Below are 22,931 nucleotides of genomic sequence, written 5' to 3' on the forward strand. Positions count from 1 at the left end.
GTTGCAGAAGAGACTATAAAGTGAATATCTGCTAAATGGAATGTCGCTGCAGCAGAGTGACAAGAAAAGAGATTTCAGAATTGTTGTGCAGAGATTCTAAAAGCCAGCAGCATTTTTTTGCAGCTGCAGTTGGGTTAACAAACAGGATTCCAGCATCTTTTTGGGGAAAAAGTGTAGTCAGTGTTCAGGAGAATGCATTTTTGGCATTTAAGAGACTGGATAAGCCATATCTATTTGTATAATTCCAGTCACCATTCTGAATATGCAGTTTCTCATCCAGAGCTGAGAGGACACTAACACACAGCATCTATCTTAGAGAGAAATTTTCTTTTCTGCTTCACACAATGTCGTGTCAGCTCTAACGTGGATCTGGGCAGAAGGGATGTGAGTGCTTGAGTGCATCCTGCTCTCAAGCAGACGGGCAGGCAAGCAGCAGAAAAAGCAGGGCTGAGACAGGAGTCAAGGGGGAATTGGCCAGTACTTGCAAAGACCACAGAAATTCTTTCCATCCTCTCCTTTCCTCTCCTCTCGTCTCCTTCCCCCTCCACTGACCCTGCAAAGAGGTCACGAGTTTGGATCCGAGTCACACGACCTCCCTATGATTTCTCCTTGGACCATGAGGAAAAGCCTCATTTAAGCTTCAGATCTGGACTTGAGAATCTAACAAGCACCCTTTTTTATTGCAGTGTTTTATGACAGGAATAGTTTCTGCAGGTTAATTGTGGGTTTGTTGTTGCGGTATTTACAAGTTCAGTGGTTTGTAACAATAACCTCTGGGCAACAGGCTCATTGGAAGTTGTCCAAGTCTTGTGGGAAACAGCAGATCTTGGAAATTACCTATACACTGTTAGCTTCTTCTATTTCCAGATGTCATCTTCTCAACAGATTCAAACATAGTCAAGGTTAGAAAAACTGTGAAAGTGAAGTGTAAATGTTCTTCAGACACCTGTTCAGTAAGGGCACCTTTCAAAAAATAATAGAGACTCAGTGATTATAACCTCCTTTATTCCACTTTCTTGCCATGACATTTCATTCCATTCCAGAGCTTTGTGTCCGTCTGACTGACTGTCCTTCTGTGTATTTTCTCTACTACTTTGGTAAAGAAAATGTAGCTCCCTAAGAGACTTCAGAGCAGAAAATCAGTAGGACTCTTGTGGGGGGAGAAAAAAAATCAATTTTTGAAGCCTCTTTTTTAATAAGCTTATTGATCATCTTGGTCAAAACTTCTGCTGGGGAGCTGGTGCCTGCCCTGATGTGTTGCTGGGTGTCTTGGTCTTGGAGAGGAACTGAGGCAATTTCATCAGTGCCCTGGCTGCTTCCCAGTGACTCCTCTCATTGTCAGAGCCCTTGGTAACCTCAATGGAAACACCAATAAGATGATGTGCACTAAATCTGTTGAAACTTCTTTAGTTAATGAATGCCTCAGAGATGCCCTTTCAGCCTCTCTTCAGCTCCTGTGTCTTCCAGGATTGGAATCACTGCTGGCTGCCAAGCTTTTAGTCCATTCTTCTGCTGACAGTATGATTGACTTGTTTGGGCAGCAGCTGTGTCCTGAAGAAAGGAAATCCTTCTTTAAATGAAGAGTCCCTATTAGAAAGCCTTGTCTATTGAAGGAAGGTCAGAGTGGAAGTAGCAGAAGTGTACAGATAGACCAGACTGGTTGGAACTTTGTTGAGCTGTGATTTGTGACTGCTTTCCTACCTTTAAAAGGTTATAGCAGAAGACCAGCCTAGATCTATACCAGTCTGTACTTTGCTTTACTCTCACTGAGCCTTTTGTTCACTTTCACTGAAGTTCATCTTGCTGTAAGTGTTGGTTTGTGGGGTTTTATTCGGTATGTTAGGAACCATTTCATATCATCCAGTACCGAGAATTTGCTGCTGTTTAATTCCTCAGTTTGGTTCTTCTGAGATGTACTTTCTTCTTATGTATTTTCACACTAAGACAATGTCTGAGCAGTATCATACAAGGTATCATGCCCTGGGCCCTCTTCTTCATGTGACTTCATGTGCTCCTGGTTACCAACAGCTGTGTGGTATGTGCTGTGGCAGGCAGGCAAGGCTGGTCCAGGTGTGACCTCAGAAGTCCCTAACAAGCAGGATTTTTTGTGCAAGCCTTTTTGTCCTTGCTTGTAATGATTCTTGTCTAGTGGCTCATTAGGCTTTTTTTTTCTCAGTTCTTCTGGGAGAGAACGAGCTGGATTGTGGATTCCTGTAAATAGTATTTAGCCTTTCTCCTCTTAAATATTTTGTTGTTAATATCTCACTTCAGACTTAAATTAGAGGTTAAATTTTGTCCATCAGTGATACATGTACTTGTCAAAGCTGCAGTGGACTTTGGGGGAAAGCTCTGATGCATATTAGAAATATATGATGTTAGCTTTATTGCAGAACTGTACCACTCAAATTGCCACCCCTTACATCTGTGGCTATCATTAAGTGTGCAAAAGGCCAAGCTGTAACTAAACAGGGCTGTAACTGTGTTGGGGATGTGCCAGAGGCATAAATGGGGAAGACAACAGCATGTAATAGCCTTCTGGAGTTAAAAGCATTATGCCTTAGACTGATCTGCCAACTCAGATGCTTATTTGGGAAAGCAGTCACTGGGTCTTCAGTCGTTGGAGCTGATATGTCTCATTTTCACCAGTCCTTCAGAATGTTCTTTCTCAGTTACTTGCAGTGCATCTTTGTGAATGGTTCATGAAGTTCATGTACAGGTTATGTTTTTGCTACAAAATGTCTTAAGGAGCTGTAGTTACTCATGGGAGTGAATGATCAGCTTGTGTTACAAGTAACAGGGCAGTAGCTTTACTCTAAATTTTACACAAGTCCTTTCACAATCTGTACAGTAAAGTACAGATTTCTAAGCTGAGTCAGGACCATGGGTTTATATCTATTAAGGTCACCTTTTAGTCATCAGAATCTCTTTTCAAACAGACATGCATCATATGTGTAATGACACGGTGACTTTCTCTTCGGTGCCTTTTCCAAAGATAACAGCTTTTTCTTCTAATTTCTGTACATTTGTAGATGTTGCAGGCTAGTTCTTCTCTGTATGGGGTTTTTCTGCCTTTTGAAGTCAGCAGGCACTTCTCTTTTGATTTCTTAAAATTTAAATATTAGAAGATGTGGCCAGGATTCCTGTGCAGCCAACAGTGATTGGTTGTCAATGAATTTACAACATCTAGAGGTGCTCTGTTTTTCCTGTGTGCATCTTCAGTTTCTCATTCCTTCCATTCCTGCACACATCCCAACTGTTCTGTTTCATTTACTTTCTCCTTCCTCTTCTCCTTTTTGCTTTCTTTGTGTTACTTCCTGGAACTTTTGGGAAAGAGAAATACAATGCATCTCTCTCTGTTCTCTTGTGCGAAGAGCAAAGCTCCAAGTTTCCTGCTGGAGATTCTCCCTCCTTTAGAAGCCCAGCTGGCATTCCTTCTCTTCAGAAATAGCTCGAGATATTGTATTCAGAGGCCCCTCAGTCCCTTGTCACTCAGATCTGGGGTGCTTTGTCCTATCACATCCAAATTAGTGTAGTGCTCTATTCGACCCCATCCCTTTCCACACCTTCCAGTGCTGATGGACCCTTTTCAGCAGCAGAGAAAAGAGGAGGGATCAGTGCCTTGCTGCCAGCCAAGGACTTCCACAGTCCACTTAGACAGAGGAAAATCTTTCTAATGAGGATTGATTTCTTTTTTCATTTAGGTGCCTTCTTCCCTTCCTGTGCAGTAACTCCCTGTCTGCAAGAGAAGTCAGCAAAGTCCAGATTTGAGATAAAATTTGGATTGAAGTTGCAGCTCAGTGTTGCAGCTCTCGTGCTGCCACGGTATCATCATTACTTTGCTACAGTTATGCTTTTTTCTGTGAATTGGCAACAGCTTTTACAGACAGACTGAACTTCATAGAAAACTAACTTAGAATGCACAGAATGAGAAAAATGCCTCTCTTGAAAGGCTCCTGCTGAGCTGATAACAGTCTGCAGGAAGATGCCTGTTTGAACAGAAAGAAATATCAGAAACAGCCTCAAGTTGCTCAGATCTTATTTTCAGCTTTATTAAACTATTTTTTCATGTTATTAATGCTGTTTTTAATTTTTTTCCCCCAGCATTTCCAGCCCCATTAATTTAGTTTGCGCTGCATTTGGATCAATTAGTACACTTGATAATGCTCTATTTGCCTCTGCCCATTTGAAAAACAACAGGATGGATTTTCAGTGTATTGAAGAACCTGGAGTTCCTCCAAAGGCTCTGATTAGTCTAAAAGGCAAATCTCCGAGGCTGGCCAAGTGGAAACAAAAATTCCATGTTGGGTAGCTGACCAGTGGATCTATATTCTGCCCCAGTGGCTTCTCAAGTCAATTTTTCTCCTGACATCTCGGCTTCAGGACATTTCCCCCTCAGTAGGGATATTCTTATGAAGACTGTACACACAAGTTAATAATAATAGAGGTAGAGCCATAGAACGTTCAGCATAAACAGATAAAAGGAAAATAATAATAATAAAAAAAACCTGCTCCAAAACTGCAAGGATTTAGAAAGACTTCCTGATGTGATGGCAGTGCTGTTAGAAACCAGTTGAGATCACATTCAGCTTTCCTTTCATCGCTATACGTCTTTACATTTTCTTTTTGGAGGTTAAAATGCCCAGGGATTAGGACAGTAGAGAAGGCAACCTCTCTCTAAACCTGACCTGCATGATCTTACCAGGCACATGATCAAGATACTAATATGTTAGATTTATGCTTCATTGTGCCCTGCTGTATGCCATAAAAGGGGGTCAAAATTGTTCTAAATTTTCATGTTTCTTTTTTGTTTGTTTGTTTTGAAGAAGTGCTTGCCATAAAAAGCAAATGTAAGGCAGGAACTTTACAGCAACACTTTTCTAATACAACTGGGTATATTTAGTATTGTTTTAGGTGACAATACCAACTGTTCCTGCCCTCTGCTCAAGAGTATTGACAGCATCAAATTGTAGTTATTAGTGCAAAGCAATACTTGCCATGGGCTTATCTGGGACATGCACATTACTGAAGTACCAAAGTGTGCAGCATGTAAATTTTAACTGCCAGAGAATGTGATTTAAGATGTCTCAACTTGGAGAAACTGCTGGTATTTGTCTTTGCAGCAAAATTGCTTTGGGGGCTGTTACGTTACGTTATTGCCCTGTGAGGTTTTGCTTTTTCAGGAGGGAACAGCATCACATTTTGCCTGGATGTTTTGAGTGTTTATTGTCCCCAGGGGATGCCTTGTTTATTTGTCTTGCTCCTGGTCTGTCACAACATTTTTACTTTGGCTCAGATTTCTAACAAGTTTGCACGTGGCAGGTCTTGTAATCTCATTTGCTTCACCAAACTTCGTATGCAGCTCTGAGAAATGTTCCCTTTTCACTGAAGTACCTCCTCAGTGGCACAATACAGATAGAGGTAGATGGAAGTTACCATAGAAATCGCATTGTGATGCTGGATTTGTTGATTTATTCAACAATAACACAATGCAAAGCAGTAGGTGAATGACCTAGGCTGAATTTCCTCGAGTTTCTAACTGATACAGAAGCGTATTATTCCTTTATGTGTCTTTTGGAAGCAACAGAAATCAATTCTTTCTTAAGCATGTTCATTCAACTTCTTAATGTCTTAAATGTGTATTTAAATGCCCTGATACTGGTCAATTAAGTAAATGGGGCTGTGGATCCTGAAAAGGCAGAGCTTTTTTTCATGGAAATAGCACAACCCCTGTGTTATTTGTGTCTGACACTCCACTCCAAGAAAAACACTGTCTTTATCGTGCCCTATAGCTTTTGATGTCCTGCCAACCCCCTAGGGCTGGAGAATTACTGTGCCACGTAGACCACAATTTCAGAGGTTTATTTTGGATGGATGTGATTGTCTGTGGCAGCACAGTACAGTCTGAGGAATCCTGCCCCGTTGCTGACACCAACTATTTAGTGGTTAAATAGATGACTTCAGACTCTGGGTTGCCTTTCATAAGGGACAAAGTACAAGCCCATCAGGCTGTGCACTCCTGTCCAGCAGATTTCTGTCTGTGCAGGTTTGCTGCTGCTGTCCATTACTTCCCTTAAGCCCATTTGGTGCCTGCACAACTATCAGAACTCTGGTCTCGTAACGACGTGCCATCTCATGAAATCTTGACATGTCAGCTGCAGTGCACAAGAGAGACACTTATTTTAACTAGAGGAGCTTGCCTTCTGTCCAGTGTATATTTTATTTCAAGTTTTCTGTTTATATATCAACAGGACATCATTATTCTGGCACTATCCAGCAGCGGTAATTTTGTTTGCTATTAGTGACTGATTATGTGCACTGTAAGAGATTTATCTTCTTTTTGCTGTGTTCTGTTATTCACAGTGTAGGGCACACCTAGTAATTTTACTGGGAGATTTTTTTGGGGGAAAAAAAAAAGAAAACAGCAACAACATAACAGTGGTGTGCCTAAAGTTTCACAGAGCTGTTCAGAGAGCATTTTTTCCCCACAATTTCACTTGTTTTGTCAGTATACATTAGAGATGACCACTTGATTGCTGCTCAGTGAGACCATACTTTTTTTTTTTTTTGGAGGCAAACCTTACTGAACTTTGTGTTTAAACAGAAATGACTTCTGTACTCAGCTATTTGTATGAGAACACTCAAAGTTTTAAGATTTCAGGACTTTTATTTTCACTTGACTGGCGATGAAGGTATTTCAAAAGTTCCTTTACTCTGCTGGAATTTTTATTAGTGAGGCAATACAATGTTTAAATACTTGTGGCGCTGCTGCTTTGTTTTTATTCTTTACCTGGTATTATCAGGCATGTTTTCAGCTTCACACACGTGTTAACCGGAAACAGTATCACAGGATGGGTAAGGTTGGAAGGCACCACAAAGGGTCATCTGATCCAACCTTCCTGCTCAAGCAGAGTCGTCCCAAGAGCACATGGCACAGGATTGTGCCCAGATGGTTCTGGAATATCTCCAGTGAGGAAAACTCCACATACTCCCCAGGCATGTTCAGGTGGAACTTCCTGTGCCACCTCCCTTCAGATACTGATGGACACTGATGATGTCCCCTCTCAGCCGTCTCTTCTCGAGGCTGAACAGGCCCAGCTCCCTCAGCCTTTCCTCTTAAGAGAGATGCTCCAGTCCCTTAATCATCTTTGCTCCCCTCCTCCAGACTTGCTCCAGTAGCTCCAGGTCTCTCTTTTACTGAGGGGCCCAGAACTGGACACAGCTTTCCAGATGTGGCCTCATCAGGGCTGAGATGAGGATCACCTCCCCTGGCCTACTGGCAAAGCTCTTCTCAATGCCCTCCAGGACACCATTGGCCTTCTTGGCCACAAAAGCACACTACTGGCTGGTGGACAGCTTGTTATCCACTGGGACCTCCAGGTCCTTCTTTGCAGAGCTGCTTTCCAGCAGGTCAGATAAATGTCTTTGAAATAAACACAAATACCTTCAAAATAATCAGCATTTTTGTATCTGATTCGTATGTATCTCCACACTACACATATGCATTTTATTCTTGGCTTGAGTAATATCTTTGGTGTTAAACAAACTGTTATTTAGAATTATGCTTAGTGTACACTTATTTGCAGTAAAATATATGCAGACTAGGTGCTACATGAGAGAATATCTACAGGGCACTATATTTCTGATGATTTTGTGACTTGTTTTAAAAAAACACACGGCTCATTTGTGCGGCTCATTTGCTTTTCTTTTAAGAGGACACTTGTAGACTCAAAGAATACATATTTTGGTAACTATTTTTGGAAGATTTTAGTGAAGCCTCTGGAAGCTGCATCGGAGGCAGGACAGGAAGGAGTTAAGGTTGTGTTTAATAAAGTCGGGAACTCATCATCTGCTGTTACCAGATTGCAGAAAGTCTGGGTGTGAGGGTGTTGAGAACAGAAACATGCAGGTACAGCAAGAGTAACAGTTTTCAAAAATGCCTCACTCCTTCATTAAAAGCCAGCCACAGCAGGCAACTGGAAAAGCTAACAATTAAATTAATCTTACCTGCTTTCGTGTCACAACTTTTGTAGGGACGAATTTCCACAGGTCGGGTCGTGCAAGTGATGCCTTTGTCTTCTTCCAGAGCGCTTCCTGAGCCCTGTTGTTTGTAGGATGTCTGCCAGGATCTGCGCAGTGGTACGACTGCTGTGTGGCTGTGGTGGGTCCCCACAGTCATTCTGCTCCACTGTGAAACATATGCCCGTGGTTTTCCCTGAATTTTAGTCAGGAAATATTGCAATTACGTTTCTCCTTCCTAAAATTTTCGCAGCACGGAGCAAAATCTAATTTTTTTTGACAGGGCATTATTAAATGGAATGCTCAACCTAGATTTAGGAAGGGGGCTGACCTCTGATAAACCAAAGGCTGAATTTCAGTTTGTGGAAAGTTGTTTTTTTTTTTTTTTTTTTTTTTTTTTTTTTTTTTTTTTTTTTTTTTTTTTTTTTTTTTTTTTTTTTTTTTTTTTTTTTTAGTAATTTCTTATCTATAAACAGCTTTGTAATTCGTAAGCACTTCAGGATGCATAGCTGGGACACTTTTTGTGCATAATCATGAAATGTATGTAAGAATATATATGGCATGCACGTGATCAAGTCTATTAAGGGCAGTCAAAGCTAAATTTGTTGTTATTCAGGAAAGCAGGATGTTAGGAGCAAGTAAAAGTGTGTACTAGAACAACAAAAATAAATGTTCCCCACACAGCATTTATGAGTATGAGGCAGTTTAGTCATGATACCAGGGAACTGATACATCTGGTAAGAGAAATGCATTTTATGCACCATAAAATTAAATGTTGCATTGCCAAGAAATACAGCAAGTGTTCCTGTAAGTCAGATTTTGCAAACTAAACATTGTAACGGTGATATCCTAAGGAGGTGGTACTGGAAATCTGTTTTGGAATCATTTTCCATTAGGAACACGCACTGCACTCGATGGAAGGATTACAGCTGTCTTTGATGGGGCTTTATTTTTGCTGCATTGAGACTTACCCTTTGTACCCTGAGCAGACTCGAGCAGAAGAAAGATATTTCATATTTATGTGGAACCATAGGATCCCAAATGAATCCAAAGTACTAAAAACATCTCTCCAGCATATGTCCAATGGTGCTGCTGAAGCACTGCCATCAGGTTGGGAAAGCAAACAAACACTGTCTGGAGTGTTTTGTGTCCACTGGGAAAGAAAATTTTGGCCACCAAACACACCAAGCTCTTAAGTACTGTGGTTCTGAAAAGTTCCAGCACCTTTAATAGAATCACAGAGTCATTAAGGCTGGGAAGGACCTCCAAGATCATCCAGTCCAGCTGCCAAACCCATCATTAAACCGCGTCCCCAAGTGCCACATCTACACGTCTTTTAAATCCCTCCAGGGATTGTGACTCCACCAGTGCCCTGGGCAGCCTGTTCCAGTGCTTGACAGCCCTTTTGGTGAAGAAATTTTTCCCAATATATCCAGTTTAAAGTCCAGTCAGAGCAGTTGTAGAGGTTTTTCGTTGCTTTGATATCTTGAAGCACACAAAGACATCGTGCTGGGGCCTGTATGGCAAAATACAGAGTGCACTGATGCAGAATCACTTTGTGACCAAGGTGCCACTGCTCTGTGAAAAAGCAACCAAGGATCTATATATCATTTTCCTTTACCATTCCCCGACATGTAACGACTCAGTTCTCTTAAAAAAAAAAAAAAAAAAAATAGAGGCAGGGAAACAGGTGGCAGAAACTCAAGTCAACACTGGGCATGTTTTCTAGGTATTAGCTAAAATGTTTATGTGATTACAAGTGTATGTTAAGACACAAGTCAGCGTTCTGGTCTTATAAACCGTGACAGTGATGTACTCCTTGGAGTCTTGTAGCTCTAAGAACTTAAAGGGTAAATTCGTAAGGCACTGTGTAAATTGGTATAGATTTACTAATTGACACGAGCAGAGAGGGTGGCCCCTTGGGTTTCTAAAACGCTCTTGGCTCATTCAGAGATTACACACACAAAGATTATATTTGCTTTTCTGCTCTTACTTGTTCAGCGCGTTCTTTATTAAATTATATTTCTGTAGTTACTCTGTTCCGTAGAAGTGCCTGGCAGGTTCAGGCTCTCAATGCATCTTCCTCACTGGGGGGTTGTAAGGCTTAATTGTTCATAATGTATAAAAGCTTGAGAGGAAAGGATTTATTTAAAAGCAATGTATTATGATGATTATAAAGCTGATGGTGATGTGTATCACACCTGCTGTCACACCAGCCTGAGCACAAGCAGTCTCTGCCTTTAGACTGAGATTTCTCTGGAACAGTGAGAACAATATTACTTTTCAGTGCTTCTTTTTTTTCCCCTATTGAAAAAAATCTGGTGTCTTTTTCAAAAATCAAAATATTGACGTTTATTATCTTTTGGTATGGATAAAATTAATTTGGGGAGATTATGTGAGGTAAATCCAGGTATTGAGCTGAACATGTCTTTTGCCACTGGGAAAATTAGAATAATTGCTAATAAGATTTGTATTTTTTTTTTGAGAAGAATCTGGTAATATTTTAGCTACTGAAAAACGTTCTGATTTAAAGTGCAGATAAGAACCGAGATTAATTGTCTCCAGTTATTTGCATTCTCTTTTTGATCCATCAACTGCAAAGGTCAGAGGAAGTGCAAGAGTGCAAAAGTTATCCAGACCTACCTAAGAGAATTCATTATTCAGTGTGGTGTGTTTTAGCACTGTGTTTGAACCTCTCTTCCCCCACCTCTCCAACCCCCCTGCCTTGTTCTCTTTGTTATTCTTTCTTTCCCTTGTATAAACTTGATCTGAATGAGACAGAATGCCCGGGGGCATTGCTTATGGGATGCAGGGCTTTTCATCTCCTGATTGCCTTCTTGGCAGCACCTTTAGTGAATTCAAACCTTTATCTGCTAGAGACTGCAAGGTAAGGGAGATTCTGCAAACTGAGATTAACTTGGAATTCTGTTCCTTAATGGGGAAATGTCTGTATCTAACACGGCATCTTTCTGATAAGGCGTGAGGGCTGGATGGGTGTTGTGGGGGGAGCTCTGAAAGTCCTTCCCGTGGTGTAAGCAGAGGACTGTGATCTCTGGAGCTGACAATTCCCATCCTCCCGGTGTTGGTCAATAGGATGTGATCAATGCAATTTGAAAAAAAAAGGACTTTTATTTTGAGTGGAGCGTCCTGGCAAAATGAGGGAGATTTAAAAGGCGATGAAAAAGTCCATTAGAAAAGGTTTTCAGAGGTACCACTGCAGTTGTTACTTGTGTAATATTAAGACAATGAGAGAGAACACCCGAATTTTAGTGAGCTTGTTTAAAAAGACACAGCTCAAGGTCTCTTAATGTCTTTGACAATTATTTGTCTTTCCACAATCCCACTGTCGTTTTATTTCTCATTTTCATCTTCTCCCTCCCAGTATTATCACCTTCTGATTGTTAAATGCCATCAAGAATTCCTTGACTTGCTAATCCATATTTTGTGCAGCTATCAAAACGAGTATTTGCGTGTGGTTTCAGTTGTTACGTTGGCAATAAGGTACCAGCCACCTTAAAAAAAATGTTGCTGAATGCAACATTTTAGAGGCTGTGATGGCACCCAAGCAACATACTTGCTTCCAGCTGTGAATGAAAATGCTTTCTTAGAGTTTCTCTGCAATTTCAAATGACAGTGTTCCTCACAGAGAGAATTACCATAAAAAAATGTTTTATTAACATTTTAGGCATTTTTTTTTTTTATTTTACAGCTTATTGAACGTTCTGGTGTTTTTCGTAACACACAGTTATTTGAGGGTGCTTGGGTAGATTTTCATTTACAATATAGAGAAAATGTCTCACACTGAGACAGAATCTTTCGCACTGGTAAACAGGCTTGTGTTTTGTGGGTGAAGGTGCCTGTCAGTGCTACAGGGCAAAGCAAGAAGAGTGAATTCCAAGTCTCTGTAGCTGTTCCATTAGGGATAATCCAGCCAGTCTTGTGCTGAACGTGTGTTTGTATGGATGGGAACACTAGGATGAGAGATCTGTAAAATGCACAGTGCTAGAAAACTGGTTTTATATTGTCGGAATATTCCATGTATTGAGGTCAAACAGACCTCAGATTGCATTCACTGTTATTGAATTAATTTTTTTTTTTTTTTGGTTGAGTTCAATGAGACTTGAATCAAGGTCTTTCTAAAGTTGCAATAATAACTCAGGCAAGGGAAAATGCTTGTTTTGTGCTTATGGGACATGCTTCTCTATCCTTAAATTAAGATTTATTAATCACAAGTGATTTCCGAAGAAACTGTGTTACGTTTGTAAATATCAATTATTCTATACCTGTTTGTTAGAACAACCAGGGAGAGTAACAAGCACAGTGGTTTGATGCAAAGAAAAGCTCCAGTAGTATCATGTGACGTGTTGTTCTCACAGTAAATTTCAGATTGGTCTTACAGTTTTAACTGTTGACTTGAATTTTGAAAGATGGTGGTGTTCAGTGGGTTTGTGGAAGAAGTATTCTGCCCTATTTTGTCGTGCTTATTATTAGGTCACTAGACAGGCAGCTGCAGTTGGCTTAAAATGGTGCACTAAAAATACTGAAGCCTTGAGGAAGCAGAACAGTAAAATGGCAAAAAGAATATTTATTTAGCACAGAACCATCTGGGGATGTGTGAGATGCTTTTGAAAGTTTAATATATATCACAGGACAAATTTTAGTATATTACTTTTGTCTCTTACTGCTTCTACTGATCTTTTTCAAATACATCTTGGGAAACTGTCACGTGTGTGTCCTCAGAGCCATAAAATGAGCTTGACATCAGTAAGGGTTTCATAGATGCCACTTCACCCATAGAGCAGAATGGACAAGTTCTGCCCATTCAATATGCTTTCTGAATTCATTTAATTAAATACGGCTTGTTTGCTCATTGGGAAAGATTTTAGGTGAAAATGCATTGATCAAGGTGGGTAACTTACCCATTCAAAAGTAAGTTGCATTATTGGGGTAGTACAGAGGAAGTTATTAGCATTTATCACTATGATTCATCGTGCTAATTTTAAGGAGTTTAGGTTTCATTTTTCAAGAAAACCTTCAGCATCTGCAGCCAAACAGCACTTGAACCCACCCTGAAAGCAGCCAGATGAATGATCTGCTGCTTGCCTGCAAATGGCCACAGCTTGATCACATATCAGTCAAGCGAAACACCAAGCACCAAGAGAATTTAACATCATGTAACAGCAAAGAAAGGACCCACTGCTAAGAGTTCAGTGCCTTCTGAGAGATATGCCCAGCGTTCCAAATTCCCCTAAATCTTGATTTTGCAAGTGCAGTGTGACGGAGCACTGGGTGCCTGAAGAGATTCACTGCTACGTCGGCTGAAATAGCCTGGTGACAAACTCTAAAATATTAGTTCATCAGTTTGATAAATATTATATAGCATGCAAATATATACATAGACGCTCAAACCCACTCCCAGTAGGTGTGTATGCCTGTACCCAATATCTTTGCCATAGTTTCTTCCTGATGTATTTGTTATTCTTTATAATCCTGCTATGGACTTTTCTATTTTGCCCTATTTTTTTTTTTCCTCACTGTGCATTGCCTGCCAAATTTGAAAGAATTCCTTCATGCTTTTCTGGGTGCTTTGAAAAACACCCATCTCCAAACCTTAATTCCAAGTCCACTGATCTTTGTTCAGACTTAGCTCTAATACACTTACACGTTTTGTGCTGCCAGGATTTGGAATTTTGACTACACTAGGCAGCAATTGAAACCTATTACATTTGCAAAGTAAGTCTCATTTGTAAAATTTCTGGAAAAAAATAATTCAGGAGTAATAACTTGACAGTCAGCTGATAGAAGACCTGAGATCTGTAGGCTCTTCCTGCACTGAAGAACTCTCATACATAAAACCAGAAGCATAAATCGGGTTGGAAGCCCCTCACAGGAGTGGTAACTGCCCAGCTAAGGGTTTGCCTTCCAGCCTCAGATGTGTTCTCATCCCGACTGGAAGACAAACCCTCACTTCCCTTCTTGCTCCAAAAATTTTCCAGGACAGTTCTTTTGCCCAAAGTTCATTCCTGCCAGATTTGTCCTTCTCTGACTCCAGCCAGCTGTAAAAGGACTCCAGTGGCATTTGGCAGACTTTTTTTGTGTGAAATCAGTCGCGCCCCGTGTCCGATGGATGTAGTTCACTGAACCAAAGAGAGTTTTGTCCTTTTATAGTTGATAGTGTCCCACTTGAGCACAGAGAGAAAGAGCAGAACCTCTGCTGCTCCCTTTGCTCCCTTGTTTTAGTTGTGTGTTTTCTCTTAACTTTCTCAGCCGTCCTCTAAGCCCACCTCAGCAACTGGTATCATCCAATTACTCTGGTATTTGGCTTACATAGTTGGATTGTTATCAACTGTGCCCTTGTGCATAGTTGTCTGAGTAAATTCAATCAGCTAATGAAATTGTGGTCTTTCCATCAATTGATTATCAAATTGCTTGTATAGTTGCACCAGCCCATCTCTCTTCCAAAGCTGCATATTTTTGTTTACCCAGGCAGTGCCTGACCCCTTCTTTGCCTTTCCTGAACTTCCCTTTTTTTGCTTTTAAGGCATTTAGTATATCTGGAAATATTATTTACTATATATCTGATTTAATTGGGAAGGTGACCTTTGTATCTCTTCATAGTCAAGCAATATTCATTTAAATTCATAGCGTAATTACTTGGTTTTGTTTTATTTATTCATTTTCTTGTACTAAAATATTTTTCTGTATTCAAGTACAAATGTTTTATAATAACTGCTGTATTACACTTGGAGGTGAGAGGTTTTTGCTCATCTTCCATGCTGCAGCACCTGCTTTCCTACAGTGGCACAGTGAGGCAGTGAACTGTGCTATCATGCCAAAACTGGAATAATGCAGCTTGTGCATGTCCAGGAGTGTGGCATTTTCATGCTGCTCTTCGTGGAGCTCTGCAGTGAGAACTCCCCCTTCCCTCCAACATCATCACAAAAGTGGCATATTCAGACTTACAATTCTGGCTGTTTCCGTTCTCTACAGGTTCATCATCGAGGAGGATGTGCATCAAAAATAAAATCCCTCCTCTGCAGAGAAATTATGTCTATTTAGGAAAGGTCTTTATAGGATAAAGGCTTTTATTTCAGTGGAGAAAATCTGTTGGCGTTGCAGAGGTCTGTTCACTTTGGCAGCAGCCCCTTGAAATCGATAGATCCTGTTTCCTTTACGTACAGAATACTGAATAAATCTCTTAACAACGAAAATTTACCTGTGTGGACTTTCCCCTAATGGCATCCACACTTAATTTGCTTGATAAAACCTTTATGGTAGGTAAATTCAGTAACCACTCTCCTTTTTTTTAAAGAGGTTTCCAGCCTGCAAATAATTCCAGAGACAGGATCTACTTATGGGAATACATCAGCAATGTTCGATCCAGCCATGATTTATCTTCCTTGTGTTGACTTTGTTCGAGCAGGAGGGAATCTGCAACCGAGGTTTCTAACTGCTAATTCTGTGATACTGGTGGATCCCCAGCCCCTCCCAGTAGATTTTTGATTTTTGAAGGGTCTAAACCCCAGTGGAAATCCAAACCCCAGAGCTCATAAGAAATATAACAAAGCACAAGCAGCAAAGCAAGCAGTTTCAGGAAAGCCCAGGCACTCCAGTTGGTTTCCCATTCAGTCACTGAGCTCTCCCTTTTGGCTCCCCTTGTCCATAAGGTATGGGTACAGAAGGGATGTAAAGTTTTCCCTTAATTAATTTCCTCTGCTAATGGTGTAAAGGAAAAAAATCTCACTGTTGGCAGTGAATGAATTTTGATAAAATGTTCTAAAAGGCTTCAGCCAGAGACCTGACTATTAAAGAGTTCAAATAAGTGAAGTTTGGTGAAATTGCTAGCAATTGAAACTGTCTTCCTGTTATTAGAGGTATTGAGCATCCTTACAATTTAGAGTAGTGCTATCAGTACTGCAGATAATACTGTGAACTATTTTTCTAGCACTTAAGGAAAGTAGCCTTCGGACAAATATTTTGATTTTGTAACTATGCTCTGAGATTTGTGGGTTTGATGTTCCCATTTCCTGCAAGCCTACAATGCAGGAATGAGAGGGTTCGTGCAATAACCATCTGGGGAACAGCAGGGTAATGCTGGCACTCTTCCTTGGGGTTTTCTTTTCTTGCATAAAAATATAAGAATGAATCACATCCCCCAAACCCACCAAAGCCCGAGCAATGAAGACTAGCATAATTAGTCCTGCATTGTGGAGGATTTTTCAGCATCTGCAGGAATTGAGATGGGCAGTTGAATTCTTTCCTTCTGCAGCCTTTGCTCAGCTTCCTCCTCCAACATCTGTGTAACAGGCTGGGTGACTGGGGGACTCCTGGACAGTACAGAGTCCCTTCTCACAGCAACCTGTAGTTCCTCAGGGTGTTCCTGTACCAGTATTGTTGTGATTTTTTTCCTTTTTTTTTTTTTTTTCCCCCTATAAGTTGCTGTGATGCGACATTCCAAAATACTCCACAAGCAAGAGCTGGCACATTTGAATATGCATATATAGGAGGTGTGTTTGGATATGGATACGTAGGAAGGAATAGGAAGATAAAGAGTTTTAGCCCATGGCAGGCATCCCACACTCTCCCTCCCAGGTGGGAATGGCACTCGTGGCTGTGCCTGTACGTGTCAAGACCTGACTGCTGCACTGACAGAACACACAAGCCCTAATGGGAAGATCTTTTACACGACCAGCCCTGCCTCATAAGCCTTTCTCTGTTGGAAATTTTAAATGAGAACAGAAGAAAACACCACCTCGCTCTGCTGACCTACTAATAGGATTTATTGCAAGAAGCAGACATTTCACATTAGTAACTTGGTGGCCCCCACTGATGGTGGCAAAGAAGGTGCATGAATGCTCCTACCCCTCTCTCTCAGCACTGATAACTTTCACTGGACATGCATGATTGTTATAGACCATAAACATCATCTTTTTAATGCCCTTTATGAATTCCTTTAAGAGCCCCGTGTGGTTCTTTCCCAGTACGATGTGGTGTATATTGAGGTTGAACCATTCACTTTTTTTTGCCATTGTCTTTCTTTTTGTCACCCCTCTGCCTCAAATTTTAGTTCTTTTGATATTTGCAGAAATGTGTTACTGCTTCACAAAAGTCTCTGCTTACTCTCAATTTCCAACCATAAAAAAAACGCAGACATAGAATTTAACTTGCACCTTCTCTGAGAATGCTGCAACTAAAGATGAGCAAATGTTCTTTCAAGAGCTCTGGAAGGAATCCTTTGTGTCCCATCATGTCCTTTAATATATTTTAGAGCTGTATTTCATACTTTCAGCTTTCAGCACAGTTATGCTTTTCTACTAATATTTATATGTAACAAAACCCACAAAATACTCCTCTTAAATCATACTTCTCTCCTTCCCATGCAGTAGGAATTGGCTGGTTTCAAATTAGAAGCATTTTAGAAGCTTCCCATATGGAGTGTGTGCACTGATGAGCTGGAAGTGTTACTGGGCAACAACTGTGCTTTCTCCACGCTGCTGCCTTGCTTCCAGTCACAGGAGTGCTCAGGGTGTTCTGCTACTGCCTTCTCTAAACCACTGTAGTATTCTTCTCCTCCCCACGCTGTATCTCCATGAAACAGTATGGCATGCCATGAATTATATATTTACAGTGAGGCAGATGGGTCTGTCAGTTCAGTCAAGAGATATGATGGTGTGCTTTTCATCCTCTAAGTGGTTAACAATTGCAAAAGATTCTCTTTATTGCCTAGTGCTTTATTCACTTTATTCTTTTTTTTTTTTTTTTTTTTTTTTTTTTTTTTTTTTTTTTTTTTTTTTTTTTAGTGCATTGGAAAATAAATCTTGAACGTTTTTTCTGTTATGTAGCACTTTAAGCCTTTTCATGGCGTTTGTAACGTCTCTTTGCCAACTCTCCATCTGTGATTTTAGCTTGCAGGAAACAACTTTGCAAATCTGTTATTAGCTTAGATGCAGAGAGCTGCTGTTTAAATATTAATTGTAACTTCCCCCATAAATGCAATCAAACCCACTGTGTAACCTGTGAAGTTCAATAAATATCTAGAGGGGGAGAGTGTGTTAGGGGAAGGGCCTGCTCTTGGTCGTAACAAAAGTCTCACTCAAGTTACCAGAACGAAACAAAAAAGTGTCCTGACGTCATTTCCTTTCTTCTTCTTGCCTCAGTCCTGCTACTTTAACACACACAACAAAAAGAAATCAAAAAGAGTAACATTCACCTGCATACTTGCACACTGGGTGGACTTTCTGCTAAACCAGCTGTGAGCACGAGGAACAACATCACACAGTGCTCACAAGAAAAGATGAGAGCCATCAGTTGTTTCAAATCCTAGTTATTGAGCAAACACACTTCTAAAGTGTTTGGGTACTGCTCTGTCGAGAATCACACCTCAGTAGAGGTGTTGGGGTTGAGCCCTTCTCTGTTTTCAGTCATGACCCTCACCATTATTTGATTTCTTGCTTCCACAAAAAGTACCTTACACTTAAAAATAAAAACTGAAAAAGCAAAATATTGTGTGTTAGCAGACATTTCAGTGAAGTGTGTTGGATAGAAGTGAGGAACAAAGTAGCTGGCACCATCCAACCAGCCTGTTTCCTGTGGGTTACCAGGGCACTGTAATTGTAATATGCACATTTGTATAATTGGAAGAAGATCAGCCCCATTGAAATCATATGGTGTATTTTTTTTTCCCTCTCCTCTTCTTCCAGATGGTTACTAATCTTTTACTGGTGAGGTGGTTTGCCTATGGTGTAATCTGAGATTTTTCCTCTTGTCCTTTGAGTTATTCCTCTTTGTGTTTGCAGGTGGACTGAATGTTGAATTCTGGTAATTGCTTAGAATGTAGTTGTTTTTCTCATTATCCTGCAAATACTCAAATACTTTTTTTTTTTTTTTTTTTACCTGATGTATTACCCACATATTCCTTTTATCTTGCAGCATTCTGTGAAGAAGGGTGCAGATATGGTGGAACTTGTGTAGCCCCTAACAAATGTGTCTGCCCTTCTGGATTCACGGGAAGTCACTGTGAGAAAGGTAAAGTTTTACTGAAAAACACCTTCTTTGGTAATGAGAAATATGACATACTGAAGAAGTAATTGCTTTCCATTCATCCATTCTGCTTGATATTCTCTCTCCATTGAAGATGTGACTGTTCCATTTCTGCCTTTTCCAAATTGAAAGTTAGTCTTGTTTAAAACTTTCCATGTTTAATTTTATCGGGGATGTATCTGCTTTTGCTTCCAGTGACACTTCTAGTTAATTAGAGGGGATATCAAATGAAAAATATTTACTCCATCTGTTTCCTGTGGTGCAAGCTTCTGCTTTTCCTTCCTTGTTTCCTTCTGCTTTTTCTGAATTTGTTGTGCAAATTAGCCCAGAATTCAGATGCTTGCTTTTCACTTCAAGTTATTGAATTCTCAAGATTTGATTTGTTTCTAAGTCACAGAGGCCTCTGTTTTTTGTAGAATCACAGCCTATTCTAAGGTATCTCGCTGGTCATGATTAGAGTCTGCCTTTTCCCAGATTTTTTTGTTTCAAGATTTGCTTCTGGCAGCCTCATAGTTCCTCCTTTCTCTTCCTTTCATAAAGAGCTGGTTCCTTCTCTGCCTTAAATGGCTCTTATTAGATTCTTTGTAGAGGAGATTTAGGATTTTATTTTGGTTGGTATTTATTGATGTTATATGTCCCTTAACTAACATTAACTAATGAGAGTTTTTTTGCACTGCATGTTTTGTTAACAAGCTGTTTGCAGTTGTATTTACTGTTGGATGTGAAATGGGTTGTTAATGCAAGTTGCATACTGTAGTATGGATGAGATTATAGTTGATAAATTTTTTAAGAAGAAAAGAAAAAAAAAGAAAACAAAGAAATAACTATTAAATCACTGGAATCACTTGTAACCCAGAGATTGTGCAGTCATTTGTGTGTTTATTAAAGTCAATTAAGCCCAGTTGTCAACAAATCTGCTTTAAGTAGCTTCTGAGAACTGCTAAATCTTCTTATGAATGTAGTCAAATCACTGCATACTAAAAGCCCATAGTTTCTGGTGGTCAGCACTGTTTATGGTATTTAAGAATGAACTAGGACATGAATATTTTCACGTCATCCAGAGCAAATTTGAGCACAAAACCAGTACCAATGTTGCCCAAAAGTGTTCTGCCTACCTGGGGCTTGAGCTCACCTTTCAGCTCCTCTGCTTGTCGTTTCTTTCACCTCAGAGTCTCAGAACATTCTTTTTTCTTATAGCTGTAAAGGGACTTTCATAACTAGAGCACAGAGTCTTTAAGCTGTTGCAGTGATGGTTTAAAATTGATAAATGGAGGACATAACCAGTTTTGACTCCTGTGTTTTTCATGCCTTTTTTGTATGGTTTTGATCTAAAATATGAGTTAGCACACCAAGTAAAGGAAGCATGGCAGGCATGGTACTCTCATTACATCAAGCAATTTAGAGGTAGATGTCAGAAGGAGATAGCTTCTGTGAATAAAATCTATACAACTTGAACCAGAAGTCAGTTTATTTTTTTTCTTTGAAGATGTATAGGATTTACCAGTATGCTGCAAATCAAGATAATGATGGTAACTTTGAGAAACCTGACGTGCAAGCTGGTTTGAGAATGAATAGGGCTTTGTGTATGAGAATTTGTCACATTTTAGTGGTGTTGGAGGGTTTGAAAACTTCAGCAGATACACCCTATGTCACGTGCATACTCCAGTGGCTAAGGGCATGTCAGAGCTACGTGAGAACAGCTTCAGCCTTCTGAAGGCGCGTGTCCTGGACAAACTAAATGTTCAGAGTAGAAAGGGGATGAACCACCTTTTGAAGCAGGGTTTGCTTCCCTTTGCTTCCCTGATTGCTCCTAAAATCCGTGGTGCTGTCGGGAAGAGGGGGCAGTTCAGTGAAGACTTTCCTCCCTGCAGTTTGCTTTAAAGGGCACCCAAGTGTTCAAACCCCCTGCCTGTTTGTTTTCCTGTTGCCTGTAACATTAGAAACAAGCACTTTGTTGTATTTAACATATGGTAGCACTGCCTCGACCGTCATGGCACAGACCAAAGACGACGAAATGGTGAGGCACCACTTCGAATCAAAGCTTAAATGTTCTTGGCAAAACCTTGTCTGGTGGAGGCTCATGGTGAAGTAAAATGATGTGTTTTGGCAATTTATTCAGTTTGCCACGATGCATTTGAAAGTGTCCTTCAAACTGACAACACAGCAATTCCTTATACATTATTTGTGAGCTGAAAGGGCTCGTCTCTGGCAAAAAAAAAAAGGTATGACCCAAATTGGCTTCATCACCATATAAAGGGTAAAATAAGCCAGTAATGAGAAATGTTGTTGAAAAGCAGGTGCATTTACTTCTGAATATGAATCATGTGTTACTCATCGTTTCTGACTGCCTGGTTGAAATGATGGTATTAGGTTGATTAAAAATTCTGAGATATTTGAGAAGGGTAGGATTGGTGCTGGTAATTTACTTAGGTGAAATTAAAATACACATTTAAGGCTTATGCACAAATACATAATTCAACATGCTGCTAAGAAGAATTACCTCTTGCCAGTTGCTTTGCCTGACATAAGGAATCATCTTAACAGTTGTGGGGCTGTCTTTTCTTTTTGAAGGTGAACTGCAAATTGATATTCAGAGATACTGTCGAGTAATTCCTCTCTCCATTCATTCTTTACAATGCTGTTTCTTCAAGTATGTGCTTGATGCTTCTAACTGCATTTTTGTCATTTTCTATTTAGGATCTGATTCTGTCTTCAGATCAATTCTTTGTTTACTTTGTGTTTCGGTGGCCAGGGCTGAAATCTGTGATCTCTGTGATTATTACCATTTGTTATCATATTTAACACAGTTGTGATATTTGTGTTGGAAACTTCTGACGGTGGAATTTTCACTGACACTGCTGTATCATTCCAGCACGTAGGTGCCTGACAGCTGAACTGGAGATAGGCATCCTCAGCTGTATGGAACACTGTTGGCCTGAGCCCAGGTGCATCCTTCACAGGGATCCCTGTTAAAGGTTTCTGAGAGATATTTTGGTGTGCAGAGAGGAATGAGAACACAGTACTCTGTGAGAATTGCTGGCAGCATGAACTCAAATGCCCTGTTTTTTCCATCCATCTCGTATTTTTGACACCCTTAAAACAGAAAAACTCTGATCATTCACTGAGCTGCTTTTCTCTGTCTGTGGATGAGCCACACACAGGTCAGTGGAGTTTTAGTGCTGGTTTTTAGACAGGTTCTCAGTTACCCTGCATTTCTGCAGCATTAACCACTGCCACTCATGAAGTGTTGAGGGTGAGATAGGCAGGGCAATCTGTGATATCAAAGGAAGGAGTAATCATACAATTGAGTGCCCAGAAATTGCAGGCACTCCCTGAACACCTGCCTGCATGTGCTGAAGTTCAGCTTGGGACTAAGAAATAGCTCTCAACATCCGTACAGCTCTGGGATGGCAGCCAGCAGTGGCAGAAGTTTCAGCTGAGGGGGTCAGTCACAGTGTCTGTCTGCACAAATTGTAGTTTTGGGTCATGAGCAGGAAACAGCAGAAGGGTTTGAAGGGGTGGGTTCCCAACAAGGGGCAAGGAAAGGAAAGTGCAGGGTTTTTTTCCAAAGGCTGCAGGAGGCCTTTTGGCAGTGGTGGGGCATTGCCTGCAAAAGGGATTAAACACACCTTTTCTCCCCTGGCTCGTGGCAGCTGCTGTCTGAACTGGTACACAATGAATGGGAAATATGTTTCTGGTAGATTAGAAGGGTGTTGTGTGGGCTGGAGCTCAGGGAGGTGGATATTTTTGTGGTAGCGATAGATGTGTATTTACTGTCTTTGCAAAGCAGTGGAAAAGCTTTCTCATGGAATGATAGAGAGATGACAAAGAATAACCTCCTGATTATAAACAGTCAGAAGCAAGGGTAAGGCATG

General features: G+C 40.4%; 1 protein-coding gene across 1 annotated transcript in view; it reads left to right on the forward strand.

Annotated features, from left to right (window-relative positions):
- The window catches only part of NELL1 (neural EGFL like 1), a 206,520-nt gene extending 187,366 nt beyond the window's left edge, over positions 1–19,154 (forward strand). The window contains exon 15 of the mRNA XM_027902849.1: positions 18,946–19,154. Within this exon, the coding sequence (XP_027758650.1) occupies positions 18,946–19,103 (158 nt within the window). The 3' untranslated portion in view covers positions 19,104–19,154. The remainder of the gene's footprint in view (positions 1–18,945) is intronic.
- Positions 19,155–22,931: the final 3,777 nt, after the last annotated feature.

Source organism: Empidonax traillii, unplaced genomic scaffold (genome assembly GCF_003031625.1).
Source record: "Empidonax traillii isolate 1590-97213 ecotype Southwest subspecies unplaced genomic scaffold, ASM303162v1 scaffold915:size242376, whole genome shotgun sequence".
Lineage (NCBI taxonomy): Eukaryota > Metazoa > Chordata > Aves > Passeriformes > Tyrannidae > Empidonax > Empidonax traillii.